Raw genomic sequence first — 16310 nt, forward strand, 5'->3', positions numbered from 1 at the left:
TACTTTAACTAAAATAAGTGCTGAAACAAACAGTATAAACCACCAGAAAATAAGGTGTACGTTCAGGAGCTATATCACATGTACCCTGCAATTCACAACAGGCAGCACACGCTTGGATGGGAGACCACCTGGGAAAGCTAAGATTGCTGCTGGAAGAGGTATTAGTGGGACCAGTAAGGGGGTGCTCATCCTGTGGCCTGTGTGGGTCCTAATGCCCCAGTATACTGTAAAAAAAATTATGCCATCCTTCAGATTAGAAATAAAACTGATGTCCTGATTTTCCATCTTTATTAAAAACCCCAGGCCATTTCTCAAAAAGTGTAGGAGTGTTACCCTGGTGTCCTGGCCAAATTTCCCTGGACTTCACCAATCATGGCCTCCTAATGAGTCCCATTTATAAATTGGCTTTATCACTCTGTTCTCCTCCCCACTGAGAGCTGGTGTGTGGTGAGCATACTGAAGCACTTTGGCTGCCATTACATCATCCAGGTGGGGGCTGCACATTGGTGGTGGTGGAGGGGAGTCCCCATTACCTGTAAAGCACTTTGAGTGACGTGGACAGAAAAGTGTTATACAAATGTAAGGAATTATGAATTATTATTAATTGTGTCAAACCAAATCAAACTCATCAAACATCACACAAAGACAAAAAGTTCCTGAAAAGACAGCATCTTAAGACTGGGCTGAAGACATTTTGATTTTGCAGTTAAAACTTAGATTTATTTTATGTTTCTCTGAGGTCAAGATCTGTCTGTAACTCACATAAACAGAACAATTGCTGCATTCCAGACCTAGAGAAGGTGAGAAATTCTACTAGATGGTGAAAGACATTAAGTGAAGACAATGAAGTGTTAATTTACAAAGTCCTGACAGAGTTAAAAAGTCTGGCTGAAAATAAAAATGGGCAAGTAAAGACTGTACCACAAATGGAAAGAAAGGTTAAAGTTGTTACAAAAGAAAAGAGAGGAGGGCACTTTGCTCAGGAAATAAACAAGAAAGCAACATTTACATTGGGCGATTGCTACAGTACAGCACAGCAACAGTACATGCTCTTCTAAGATTTAAGAAATAAAACAATACAAATAAAGCAAAATGGGCAAATCTGCACATTTCAGTTCTTCTCAGAATTCTGTTTGTGTCTGCAGAGGCACCTAACCTGGGGATTATCAGAACAAAGAGAAGCCACTGAACAGCCAAAATCCATAGTTGTCATTGTCAGACCCAATCCCATTGTTCCAAAGACAAGTACTGAGCACGTCAACAGCCTCAGCACTTAATTTACAGATGCCTGCAGGGAACAAACAACAACAGCGGTGATATTGGATAGCTGTCACTTATTTAGCATAGATTTATTGATAGCCAAATTAGAAGCGACTGTGGTTTTTCAGAATGTTTTTTAATATCTTCCTCACTCAGCACCACAAACGATGGTCTTTTACTCATACTGTTGTAAAGTTGCCAGGTTTTTTTTTTCCAGTGCTTCTGAGCACTATAGGTAATACCAGACTTTAAATGCTTGTCTATTATCTCAGGGCAATGATCCGGCACTGTTGGTATTCTGGGGTAGGTTGGATTGTACATTATCTTATTGCCATTGTAGAGAAATACAAGTTGACAGGGCTGTTATCATCAATTCTAAAGATAAAAAGAATAGACTGCATGCTCAACTGCTTAATCATCAAGCATAATTGAGCCTGCAGTTTATCATGGTTTGAGTGTTATGAGCAGCTTCAGTTTTGGCTATTTGAATGCTGGCTACAGAAGCTGTGTGTAAAATTATCCTGTGACCAGAAAAATATTGTGGTATTTTGTGACTAAAAACAGCCTATTTAGAAGTTCACCACCTATTTAGAAGTATCACATAACCTTGAAGTCTGGGAATGGGCAAAATGCAATATACTGTATAAAAAAAACCTGTGAAAAACATTGAAACAGAATACAAAAAGATATGAAACGGACACATTCCAATTGTGGATTAAAATGCTGATGTATATTCATATGTATATTCACAAATAAACAATATAATCGTGATTCAAATAACATTGTCTTAATTAGAAACTGCCATAAACACTGTAATTTATATAACAGATCATCATTTTAGTTTTTCATACCAAAAATGATTTCTTCTCTCCACATGGAGTTCTTTCTACAATTATTTACTGCCCTCCAGTGGTAATAATTAAAAATCTGTATGCTGGTGAATGTGGAATAATATTTACTTGTACCCGAAGAAGGCTTCACAGCCAAAATGTTGTTTTCTCTCTTCTCTTTTCAGTATGGAATAAACCTACTACTTGTTCCTTTGCAAACTATGCATGCTGACGCAGCTACCAACTTAGATACACTATATCACATAACCAGTTAATCTTTAAACTCTGTAGTTAAACTGACATACACTTACAATCAGTACCAGATGAGACATTTTCTCATGAAGTTGGGAAATAGAAAACTGTAAAACCAAATTTTCTTTACTCTCACATACAGTATTCTGCTTAAAACATCTTGAGCCTACAAATTTCCTGCTGAGAATAAATTCTTTTATGGTAGACGATGGTGCAATGATACTGAATGAAGGTTGGAGAGAAATGAACTTCTAATGAACAGAGCCCCCTGCTGGTCTACTAATCTGGTTTTAGAGTAATTAAAAACACAATCAAAATTCAGTTAATAGAAAAGGAATTTATGGATGCAAAAAGCAGAAAGACAGTGGAAAAAAACTCAACATGATGACACTAGGAAGCATTAAAAACACCACAAATGAGTATTTTAACCAGTAGTATTTGTTACATTTTAAGTCTTCTAGGATTCCTTTTCAACAGGTGAGTCCTCATAAACTTCTAGTTTATCATCTAAACACGTTTCTTCATAGTGTGATCTTCTGAGAATTTTATCATTGTGCTTCTTGACTTGAAATATGTCCCACCTTTCCGGAAGAAGACCTCTGTTGAACAGAAATGATGCCAGGGAAGAGCCAAGCATGATGGTGATTAAAGAAAGCAGCATTGCCAGGGTTCTGAATGGAAAATATTGGACATAGACCCCGTCAATGAGTCTACAGTAAGGGAAATGAATCACTGGTGGGATGCCGAGTACGGGCTCCCCTCCTAATAACCTTAGCACTGCGCCCACAACAAAGCCTGCAGCAGCACCATAACTATTAGTACTGGGGAAATACAGAACACAGATGAGCTGAGAGAAAAGCACAGTGTAAATCACATCTCCACTTATCAGCCAGAATCCATAGACAGTGTCCACTGTGACGGCGAGGCCTGTTCCGCACACCCCAACGACGAGCACAGAAACTCTCACCACCCACACCACTTCGTTCTCAGAAGCCTGGAGGTATAACATTGAAACAACAAAACAAATGATAAAATACTCATGTGTGACAGCAATATAAACTGTCCTTATGTTTATCGCAGGTAACAAGGCTCACCGTTTTTCTCAAGATGTTCTTGTACATGTTTCGTGCGAACAGGGAGGCAGAAGACAGCATGGCAGAGTCCACTGAAGACATCACCGCTGCTGCGATGGCACCAATACCAGCGATGGAGATGAAGGATGGACAGAGGTGCTGCAGCGAGATGGGGAGAATCTTAGCGGCCTCACCTCTCTCAAATGGTGTGGGTAAGCCATAGCTCGTCTGGTTCCAGTCTGAAACAGAGCCGTAAAATGAGGCCAGAGGTAATTCTACAATGAGTTCTAACATGTATAAAAAACATTGCTGCAGTACATTAAAACATAATACTAAAGACGAATGTTTATTCACAATACTGTAGTTCAACTGTATTGACTGTTCATTTAACTAGTACGGAAGGCTTGTACAGTATAATAGTGCTTATAACATCACTGTAGATAGAGGAACAACGAAACATCCTGGAACATCAAAGGTGTAACATTAGTTTTAGTCATTAGTCATTAATGCTCATGCTGAAATCATGACTTTCAAATGTACCTGGTTGCAAAGCAGTACTGTTTACAATGACAATAAAAGATGAAGTAATTCAGGATTATAAATGGTTCCATTTGCTATTGATACAGTATACTTTCACTTTCACAGAATCTTTCACAAATTGTAAATTATTTCCTTACTTGAAATTGAATTGAAAAGAAACTGAATTGCTAGGCCTATTAAAAGATAAGAGCATTTGAGTAGCTCTCCGTTGACTTAAAGAAACCCAGCATTAAAATCTAAAGAAGGTGAATTCCCCCAAAAAAGGGACAAGGGAATGAATTGTTTTTTAAAAAAGCAGGTGTGTAACACACCCGTTGACACTGCTGTGGCTCCAATAAGCACAGAGGGGACAGCCAAGATGACAGAAAAGATGGCTGCAGCAAAGCATGTAACTTGGGCTTGGCAGGGAGATGCAGCAGACAACACTCTCTGGTAGAACGCTTGATAGCAAGCTCCTCCTAGACCCTAAAATTAATATGAAATAGTAAAAAGACAACAAAACAGGTCAGAATGCCAGCTACACTGTAGTGGAAACTGTTTACAAACTATAGCATAATACTTTGTCTGAAACAAGCAGTTTTACAACACACCATTGACAAATATTAATAAAGAAAATAATTAAAAGGGAGATATGAGGCCTTCTTTACAGGACATTAGTTAGATTTATAAAGGTCAATGGCATTTATGACTAATATTGACATAGAGGCTTTGGTAGGTGAGTTTCTCATGGCATAAAACTTACAAAAATCAGAAGATCATCTATCCATTTGCCCACATCACTCAGCTCTAGTTTCCCAATCCAGGGAGCTTGAAACAGTTCATGAACGGCTGTGAATCTGATATCTGTGGATGCTGGATTCTTCATTACAAATGGGATACAAAGCCCCTGTGATTAAAAGAGCACAAACCTTTGAAGGAATCAGCATCTTTAATTTATTTATGTATTTATTTTTGTTGATTTAATAATCATAGTGATATATTAGTCGTTTTGTTGCTAGAAGTACTGTATGCTGCAGTGCATTTATTATCCTACAAAATTATTTTAAACATTCTTTTTTTTTGTAAAAAGCAAAATACAAGTACTTTTTTTCTTAGTGTTGCACAGATACTGAATTAATAATGTACAAAGTCCATATTACATACTGTACATAAATGTTACTGTGGCACAGTGAGAAGCAGAGCTTATTTTGCTGAACTCTATGCATTCTGGAAAACAGCATGACTGTCCAGCCCTGTTCTTGTGTCTTACCTAGTTCATTTGGATTTTAGTAGTTAACCGTTTTGAGGATCTTATTCATCTGTTTCTTGATACAAATTGGCTCCACCAATGTTGCTACAGTATGCAGCTTCTTTCAGATTTCCACAATTCCATGTCTCAAAGCTAGCTACAGTAGACCTCTAACATACTCTTTATGCTTTGGTTATTTTCCTCACCTCTTGGCTTTCCTAACACAGCACCTTGCTCACAGTGTGTCACTAGAGACACAAGTCACTAGATGGTGCCAAGAAACCATGGTTTCCAAAATTACCCTGCATATCTACAACATCATCAGCTGTTGAAACAAGTAAACAGGGGCTGACAGCAGCCACAGTAAAGCCAGAATTGTCAGGATTTAGATCTATTCTGGTCAAATCTATAACACAAAGTATTAAACCATTAAAAAGTATTATAAGGTATTAATCTGTCTCAGTGGAAGTTTGAAATACAGAATCTCAATTCAATGGAATACACAGCCATTTTGCCTAAGAGTGTTGGAGGCTTGTGCAGTTGTTAGAGACACTTGCTTAGCTATGTAAATAATCAAAGTCACGTCACAACTTTTCAACTTTTCCTGTAGACTAGGTAGCTTTTAGACAATTTTATTGGATCTCAGAATCTACCAAAATGGTATGTCTGAAATAGAAGTAAGAGGCAAAAGCACAAATTCAAACTACTGAACTGGTACTTTGATAAAATTATACTTGACGTTGCTTTTTGTAGCAAGAAACTACTTAATCTTTATTATGGATATCCCTTTGTGTCACTCTGGACTTGTGGTATTCATGGAAATGGACAGCAGTTTCTCTGTGGCTAGCAGAGCCTTGCAGCACTGGGTCCCTAGGTTCAATTCTAGACCTGGGGTACTATCTGCATGGAGTTTGAATGTTCTCCCTGGTTCACATACTGTAGCTTTCCTCCCACAGTCCGAGGACATACAGGTTGGTTAACTGGCTTCTGAAAGGAATTGGCCCTGTTGCTAGTGTGTGTGTGTGTGTGTGTGTGTGTGTGTGTGTGTGTGTGTGTGTGTGTGCGCCCTGCAATAAACTGGCATCCCTTTTGGCCATTATTTGCCAAGATGGGCTCTTGCTCTCCTGTGACCCTGAATGTGATGTAGCAGTTAGAAAATGGGTGAATAGATGGATTAATGAAAGACTGTGGTACCATATAAAGGCTTCATTACTGAATAAAAACACACAAAGACAATTTGATAGCCTGCCATTAAAGACAGAAACTCTGGGCTCCTCTTGTGAATTCTACATAACTTTGATCCATCATGCTCATTGCGTTGTTTGTAGAAATACTATAAATATGTAAAAGCAAAGTATTAAAGTATAATTTGCATTTGGTAAATAAAAGTGTCTTTGGACTAGAATTGCACCACATGCATATAAAACATTATAAGAAAAAAATAGTGTTCACTTACCAGACTGATCAACATGGTAGTTAGCTGAATTACATCTGTGTATGCTACCGAGTACAGGCCTCCCAGCAGTGTATATACTATGGCCACTAAAGACGAGATTAGGATTGAGTGAATGGAAGATATGTCCAGTATAACACTCATTGTTCCTCCTGTAACAGATTATTAAAACAAAATGCTCATGACACACACAAGTACTGTAAACATCTCCTTCCTGGAGGCTGAAGAACTGGAAAACTTGTAAAGATGGAATGGATGTTGGCCCTCAGGTTTACATACATTTTTCATATGAAAAAATGTTCATTGTCATTGCTTCTCAGATAAAAAAGGCTGCCTCTGGCAAACAGCCTTCTGGGTATTCTGACTACACTATGTGCAAAACTGCATTGTTGAAGCCAAAGAAAAAGAAATTGTCCTCATTATGTTAAGACTGACAATTATTTTGATTTCTCATTCTTGGAGAATAAAAGCCCTTTTATAGGCTTTTTCATCTAACTGCTTTGAAATAATGCTCTTTAACAATTTTGTTGACGACTAGTGTCTTACATTGTTGAAAAGGAGAACGTAAGAGACAGCTGAATGGAAATCACACATGTTTTGATTCATAACTGTATTTTACATGTTATGAAGTGGTTTTAGTTGTATTTTTAATATTATATATAAAAATAACACACTCTTTTGTTCATAAAGAGAAGTTGAGCTTTTACTTACCTAAAGCGCTTAGAATGCAAGCCACCCATAATATATCTCCAATGAAAGCAGGTATTAGAAGAAAACTTGTGAGTGTGTTTCCATATTTTTGTTGAAATGGATCCATCATTGTCACATACTGTTTGGATCTCATTGGCTTGGCAAAGAAAATCCCACCTAATTAGAAAAAAGTGGTGCTGAACTTTTTTATGGTGTTAAGCCATACAGGTAATGTGACAATCTCTTTCGCTTTATCACCCAAATTGCGTAAGGTATTTCTCTGAGAGTATACAGTAGTACAAGGTATCCAACCCTGGTCCTAAAGAGCCACCATCCAGTAAGTCTTATAGATCACTGTTAAATCATCAATTTGTGAAGACTTGGTATACATGTGAGTTTTGATCAATTTTGAAAATTAATTCAGTAAATGAATAGGTTCTGTTAAGTCAGGTTGTCCTTGAACAGAACAGGGTTTTAGTAGTTTCATAACAAATGACCTTTACACTAATTTACCGAACAATTGCCTGCTTCAATACAATAAATGACTGACAGATTTAGGGTTGATAAAATCTGGTCAATTGTGATCTCTAGGATAACTGATGGCCATGAGTCATCATGAGTCATCATGCAGGTGTCTTCTCCACAAATGGGACGTTTACTCACCAACAACAAAGCTGATCACATATGCCAGAGGTCCCAGTGCCCAGATCAAGCCCTGTGTAGGAACATAAACTGCTTCTGCTGTCCCTATGATATAGCCTCCTCCAACCCACGTGGCTGAAAACATTAAAAAACACTGCTGTTAATCGTTAAATCTTCATTCACTGAGGAAACATTTTGGGCCCTTGTAGGAGAAGAACAGAATCTTCCTCAAATTCTCCTACTTAGAATGTGTTCCAGTGTGTTACAGGCACATGAACACATCTGGGCATCTTACCAGTCATGGTAAAAATCCCAATGAAAACATTAATATTGCGACCTCCAACCATAGTGACTTCACTCCTGTTCCCTGTGCACTTCTTTTCTTCCTTTCTGGACTTTCTAGAAGCCCAAATTCCAGTAACAAGGATGACTATGTAAAACACAATGACAGCTATCAGGCCAGGGATATTGACAGCCATCTTGTCCTGCAGATTCCTGAGAAATGCACAAAAGAAAACAAAAAATATATAAACAACATAGTTTGTCATATCCTCAAGTAATGTGAAAAAAAAAACTATACAGGTACTGTATATTTCATTCATAATATAACTGCCTGATTTTCTTCCATTATGTCACCATGAGAGACAGGTCTTATCATTCATTTTTTGTAATAGTGGGGTGTTAGTTTATTTCATTTTTTTTTTCATTTATAAACCCTTGGATATCCGCTGTTAGAAGATCTAACAAGGTTTTGTTTAATCAACCTGATTTACCTAATTTGTGTACATTTGGGCAAAGAAACAGTAATTCATGTATTACAGGTATGTTAATACACAACCTGTAATACATACCTGTACAGTATGTACAGGTATGTATTACAGGTTGTGCATGTTACATGCATTATAAATACAAAAATATATAGTATATCCATAATTATCTGTATAACTATAACCTACAGTTAAAGTATATAAGCAGCGTCTGCTATGGTAGCAAGTAAATACTAGACAAGTACTTGTAAGCAGCACCGTCAGGAGTAGCAATGTAGTTATTGACAGCACTCTTAGACTGGTGCCAGACCATAATCTGAGATTTCGCAATGTAGTCGTATACAACAACTACAAAGAGTTTAAGATCGACAAGCTCTAATAACAGATCTCATTCAATTTGAATTTTAGTCCTGCAGTGTTTGCTACAGGTTTGTCTGAGTATTTTCTCCAGCTGTTGAAGATTACAGTACGTCTGACTGTTACTTTTTCACCGAACAGCAATATACTGCACAGTGGTTTTCAGGCTTCAGTCAGAATGGATTTTTAAAGTTCGCCGAGACTGAACGCAATGACCCCTACGCCTGTGTTAAATTAATTGATTAACGCTTGACGCATCCCGACAATAAAAAAGTGACTAAATAAAAATAGCTAACCATCTCCTATGACATTATCAATACTCGTTTTGCATTTCTTGTTTGTTTCACATTTCTAAATTACTTTAAAAATAATCGCCCATGATTAGCAGTGCAAAGGTCCAGTCACGATCAGACCGATAACTGGTTTTAAATCGGAATAGTAACACTTCAAACACCACTTTTAATTCAAATTATTAAATTTAAATATAGTATACTTAAAATGCTCGTATAAAAAGGTGGATTGGTCACTGCTAATCCTGCTGTATCTTAAATGAAAAAATCTTGAATTTAAAACGCTACAGTCAAACCTACCTTGTGGACGCGGGTTAGAATACAGTAGAGAAAAACTCTTCAGCCGAACAGGTTTGGGGGGAGTCATTTAGAAACCATTCAAATTCGATTTATGAATAGTGTAACGAATATGCCCCTACGCATAACATGGATGTTGGCTAGCCAGGCTGAGGAAGGTCTTCTTTAGCTCAGCCAGCAAGACCTCTCTTTAGCAATGTCAGAGACCCGGGGTCGCGCCCATGTTGATGGACGAATTAGTGCGGGAGAGGCGAGGGCACAAGCCCAAGAACCCGAATCCGTAACGGTTTCCTGTAAAATGCTTTAAGAAATTACTTTTAAAGGCACTATATAAAATAAAGTTTATTATCACATGTCTGTTTCATGCCAAGGCTCCCTGAAGACATTTATAATGAATATTTCCTCTTATAAACGTGAAATGGCATTGTGAGACAGTTGTTTGCAAAGCAGGCAGTAGAAATGTTCTCAGACTCAGTTTTTTTCTATTTTTTGTACACCCAAGCTGTCAAGTTGCTTCACAAGCTGTCTTCCTTGTGGAAGATCTCCAGTAGAATCAGTGCCAGTCCGGTTGAAGGAGAAGAAGACAATGAAGACATTGCAGGTCTGGAGCTATTCCTTGGACTCCACCTCTTTTCCCCATCTTATCATGGATAGTTCTGTCTTTAGTGCCATGAGAAAGCTAGATTTCTACTGTTTATTACCAAAAAATTACAAATTTATTATGTTTTTCGATGGCATTTAAAAAAAACTATTTTCTTTGGTATTGTAATAGTTTTGGGTTCAGCAAGGACGGACTCAGTGACATAGACAATCGTGGAGTAAAGAAAACAGATATTTTATTGAACCTTGGTACAGCCAGCACAGCACTCCTGCGCCCGCATGCCAGCGGAGAAAAAGACAGACTGAAAACGAGAGAGAACGAGCAAGCCCCAGAGAGAGACAAGAAAGCGAGCAAACACTGGGGTCTATTCGGGTAGCTACACAGGGATAGGGTGGCAATTGGATACAAGTATAACGGGTGGCAAACCAGGGAACTATTTACAAGAATGCGGGCGATCTTGTCACACTGTTCGCCCGTTTCGCAGTGGGTCAGTTGAGGCTTTCCTCATCCCCGCCCTGACCACTACTACTCTCGTCCTGCCCCTCGTCGTGTACCCCAGCCGGGCGCTCTTCGGCCACAGCGCCAGGCGAATGCGTTACAGTATAATAATTATGAAAAGCTAAAATATAAAATAATCCTTCAAATACTTACATGTAACATGTAATACTTACCAGTAAAGTGTTCTAATTTATACACATTTTTACATATGACCTGAAAGCTTCCCCGTGGACTACATATACTGTACATCACATAGAAGACAAATAGTCTGCAACTTAAAGTCAAACATTTAGTGTGAGATGAGAGATCTACTGCACAATGGTGAAAAGGTGAAAGTGTAAAATCAAATTTTCCTTAAATGTCACAGTCTCTGCTTAGGACATCATCTTGCACTTACACGTTTGCAGTGATATTGAATTATTTTACTCTAGAAGAATGTGCAATTAAATTAAATGAAGGTTGGGAAGAAAGCAACAAGAGAAAAAGATTTCTCGATGTTAATAAAGAACCATTAAAAACAGACAAAAATCTGTTCCTAAAAGACTAATTTCTGGATCCCAAAAACAGAAACGCAGTGAAAAGGACAAGTCATGATAGATACTAAGATGCACTGAAAACATAACAAATTTGAGTGATTTCTACGTTTTTATTTCTTTTCAGTACATTTGTTTCCAAAAGATCCACATTCTTACGTGTAATAGGTATACGTACTGTATATGAAAAGTTTCAGAACCCTGCTCCATCAAACTAACAAGAAAAAAAATTGTATAACACATGAAAAAAAATAGAATAGTAAGAATCTGCTAAAATTCTATTTTGATATTCTTAATAGGAGTGCTCCAAGAAACTGGACCAAACATCCTTCTATAACAAAAACCCTCAAGGGTTTTTTTTTTTTAAAGAAAACATTGTCACTGCCAGATGCTATTAGCTGTTAATCAAAGAGCTGACAGAATCTCCTCCAATTTTCAGATAATTGACTCTTGTCTGAAATTCTAGGATGGTTCTAGTTTTGGTTCAATTGACCCATTATCATTGTTGCTTGTTGTATTTTTTCATACAGCATGTGTTGCCTCAGGCCAAGATTATAGTTCTGCAGCAACAACAGTGTTAGTGAAACCGGGTCAGACTAGGAACAACTGCCATTCCTGGTCGGACTGTTTAACCATATATTGTAATATTAATTATGTCTTTGTTCCATGTGAAACCTGAAAACTTTAACAGTGCTGTTACTTCAATTAATAGAACTAGAACACACAGCAATATGGGACTCTTGTTCTAACTAGACCATTATTTCACAGACCTTGACCATTAATTATAAAAAAATATAAGAAATATTTCCTCATACAACCACTGTTGGTAGATGTTTTCTGTGACAGGCAAGGGTGTTGGAAAGCTGTGTCCTCTGTTTTTTAATACCCAGGCTGTCAGTTACCTAGTTAGATCTAACTACCTAACTGCAAAAATGTAATATTTCATGAGAATCATATTTTCAGTAAAAAAGTGGATAAGATAATTTAAAAAAGTTTATAAACAAGAAAGCCTGTTTAGCTCGTTTAGCTAGTTATGTTTTTAAGATAAGATGAGATTTGTATTGTCCCCTGAGGGAAATTATCCTATACATTTAAATAGAATGCAAAAAGAAGAGAAGAAAAGAAGAATATTTTATATTATACTATTACACAAACTAAGAAAAACATTGCACATCACTCTATTGCACTTGTACAGTATAACACATAACAGCATGTAACATTTATAACACATCACAAAACATATTGCACTCAAGTGGGTTGTAAGAGTCAAAATTGTGTTTATCCTTGACATTTGCGTTGACAGCTTTAATGGATAGTGGAATAAAGGATTTTTTTGTATCTGTTTGACTTACATTTGAGAACCCTAAAACATTTGCCAGATGGAAGAAGTTGATATTCAGAGTTGAGGGAAGGATCTGATATACTTTTTCCTGCCTGTTTGATTATGCATTTTTCAAAGATTGTCTGCAGGGAGGGGTGCTGTTTCACTCCCATGACCTTCAAAGCTGTCTGGATGAGGTGGGTAATTTGTGATTTATATTTAAAAAGATTACCAAACCACACTGAAATACCATATATGATAATGCTCTCGATTACAGCACGGTAAAAGCGTACCATTACTTCCTGTCGAACCCCAAACACTCTTAGTCTTAGCAGGAAATATAAGCGCTGCTGAACTGTGGTGCTAACACTCTCAACAGTAGACCAGCACAGGTTACGGTCCATGTGTACACCTAAGTACTTACTGTGTATGAATCAACCTGAATGATAAGATCATTGTGGATTACTACCTGTGAGTGATCACCAGCTGCTATGGGATCAAAAACTATTTATTTTGTTTTTTTTAGCATTCAAAATTAGGCTATTGTTGTCACACCATTGCACAAACCTTTAGATTTCTGACATGTATACATATGAGCTGCAATCTCTTTGCATTAAGTCAAGAACAGCTGTATCATCTGAGAATTTGAAAATGAAGTTGTTTTGACTACTGCTAGTACAATCATTTGTATAAAGTGTGAACACAGCTGGAGAGCTCACACAGCCCTGAGGGGCACCTCTGCTAATGGATCGCAACTCGGAAAGAGTTTTGATGACCCTGACATACTGTGTGCGATTTGTTAAAAATGAATGGAACCATCTTATAATGTTATGGTTAATGGACATTTGCTTCAACATGCTTATCAATAGATGGGGCAGCAGCTTATTAAATGCAGAGCTGAAGTCCACAAACAGCATTTAGTAACTAATTTCAATTCAACTTTTTCAATTCAACTTTAGTGTCATTAAACTTACACAGGTGCATAGTATAATGAAAAGTGTTTCTCATTAGTCACTCGGGTGCATTATATAAATAGGACAGAAGATAAGACAATAGACAGTGACACAATAGCAATAACAGTAACATGTAATAACATAACAAATAACATGTAATCAAGTGATCAAAACTGTGCAAAATTCCACAAACAGAGAAAATATAACAGGACAAAAACAGTGCAAGGTAATTCTTGGAACAGTGCAAAAATAGTATGGTTTATTAATACATATTACATTTTATTACAACCGGTACAGTTTTACTGGGCTATCAAGGGGACAGTACAATTTCGGCTTACATGTGTGTGTAGTGGTGCAGGAGTACAGTCATTTTGGGTACAGGAAGACGTTAGGAGAGATCATAATATGGTGGGAGGGAGCCACCCTCACCAACTTGACAGCTCTGGGGAAGAAGCTAATTTGGAGTCTAGTTGTGTGCGAATGGAGTGACCGGAACCTTCTGCCAGATGGTAGGGGAACAAATTACTAAGATCTAAGAACTCAGTGGAAACACGAAACTTCAAGTTAGTAAAGTTAGCCGATTTTAAACTGAGAACAAGAGGCATTTTCTTTTACATAAAAGATTGTGTGACCAAGATGCTCAACTATGATGTGGCTTCTTTCAAAAAAATGGCTTTGTGACTAATTGGCTCTTGTCCCTGTGAAATAAAAATAAAATCCCTTTAAAATCTGTGGGAATTGCCAGGGGATTTTTTACTGTGGTGAGACTGACCCCTCAACCACAGCTGAGGGCAGCACCCTCACATTTTTGTTATCAGATATTCAGTTCAATTAACTGTTCATCTCATTTGTCGTCTTCGAACAGTGCCTTGCAAGAGAATTCACAATGAATAAATGTAAAGTTGGTGTAGTTTTATCTGTACCACTTCTGTTCCTTGGACGTTATGCACAAAATGGCCTCTTAGAACACTTGTATCTCTGTGATGAAAAATACACAGCATAATAATGGAAACATACTCCACAGTATGTGTCTTAGTTTTAAATCTTTGTGTCATCTTGTTTAATTAATAATAATTAGTGTTCAAGATGGAAAACAAATCAGAGGTATAGCAAAGTCATAGGAAGTCTCTGCTGCAGGAGATCTCCAGTGAAATCAGGCCAGTCCAGTTGGAGGAGTGAGGTCATTACAGGTCTGGTGCAGTTCCTCCAACCAGCTTCCCTTTCCAGCTTCTGTCTGCAGGACCGTAAAAAAGTTTCATCCCATCACTGTATTTTTATATTAAGCCTGCTACCAACATATTTCTGTGATTTGATTATATAACATTTTCTTAAACCATTTTCTACATTTTAATTATTATGAAAAGCTTAAGGTTTCCATATCCAATTAATTGTTCCAATATATGTACATATGATCTGAAACCTTTTCCATTGTCTGCATATACATCGTATAGATGTACACTGTTTTCCATCACATTGGCCTTGTTTTAGCACAGCTGAAGACGTAGGACCAGAAAAGTACAGGTATTTGTGAAATGTACATGTTAATACAGTACAAATACACATTTATGTAAGAGTTTACAGTACCTCTTACCCGAAGAATTAAATAATGATCTGATATGTCATCAAATTGTATGTTTTTTAACTTGTTGTGTCTGCTGCTGTTCTGTGTTTATGTTTTCAGAATTTCATTAATGTCTTTGTATTGGAGCATAAATAAGCATTTCATTGCACTTGTACATATGACAATGAACTGAACTGATCTGACTGATAATTATTTAGTTACAGTTTTGGAATGGATAATAAGGTAATGGAATCAATGTTTTAATTGGTCATGTTAAACCAACAATGAGCAGATTTAGGTCATTAAAAGTGGTCATTAAAAGTGGAGCTGGAAAGAAAACCTGCAGACACACCTACCTTGCAGGATCAGAATTGCCCTGCTCTAGTTGCATTTTGTATTTCTTACTCTAGCATGATGGAGATTTTCTATTTTACCTCTTCAAATGAGATTATAATTTATAGAGAGCTTCTCCATTATACATAACAAAGGCTACAAACTCATATGGCTGCTAAGAGATTCAGCCATTTCTTAAAGGAACCCAGGCCTCCGGCATAAATATGGTTGGGTACCTTCATCTAGACTTTATCTAATGTAGAGTCTCCTCCTCTTGTTTTTACACATGTCCTCTAGGGTAATATTTCTCTGCCGACAATACTCGGACTAGAACTTCACTTGGTATAGCTGATTAGCTATATTTCTAACATCCAATGAAAGAAATATGAACCTCATTGAAATGAAATGCAATACAGTCTGATGATTCAGAATGGCATAGGCCATCAATATTGCAGTTTTTTAATGATGCAGTTTAGACGTGTTACATGAACTATTCTCCTTATTTAGAAATGTTAGAATATTTTCTTCACACAATAGCAAACCCATTTTTTTTCTGTGTGTGGTGAATTGCAGAAACATTCAGTAAACAAATCCTTTCTTTCATTCAAAAAGCAACACTGAATACACTGAGGGGGCCTTGTCGATAAGGAAAGGATATTTTTCTACACGTGAATTATCCTCGGCACTGCTTCAGGACAGAGGAGTGACCGCTTGTGGAAAGCTACAGTGTCTTCTGGCATTCTTTCCTGCTGAGCTCTGAATGACTTAAGTGGAACAATCAGATTTTTAATGAGGATGAGCAAACAAAGTTTCCAAATCTGTTACTTCATC

General features: G+C 37.3%; 1 protein-coding gene across 1 annotated transcript; it reads right to left on the reverse strand.

The window, feature by feature from the left end:
* Nucleotides 1-1822: 1822 nt before the first annotated feature.
* On the reverse strand, nt 1823-9803 carry LOC102688227 (high-affinity choline transporter 1-like). Its single transcript, XM_069190101.1, has 9 exons — nt 9683-9803; nt 8264-8463; nt 7990-8103; nt 7348-7503; nt 6640-6788; nt 4698-4841; nt 4267-4420; nt 3437-3654; nt 1823-3336 (listed from the first exon to the last, which is right to left on the reverse strand). Exons 2-9 carry the CDS (start codon nt 8445-8447, stop codon nt 2800-2802), a joined length of 1656 nt encoding a protein of 551 aa, XP_069046202.1. The 5' UTR covers nt 8448-8463; nt 9683-9803; the 3' UTR covers nt 1823-2799.
* Between the last annotated feature and the right edge of the window lie 6507 nt (nt 9804-16310).

The sequence above is a fragment of the Lepisosteus oculatus genome, chromosome 5 (genome assembly GCF_040954835.1).
Source record: "Lepisosteus oculatus isolate fLepOcu1 chromosome 5, fLepOcu1.hap2, whole genome shotgun sequence".
Lineage (NCBI taxonomy): Eukaryota > Metazoa > Chordata > Actinopteri > Semionotiformes > Lepisosteidae > Lepisosteus > Lepisosteus oculatus.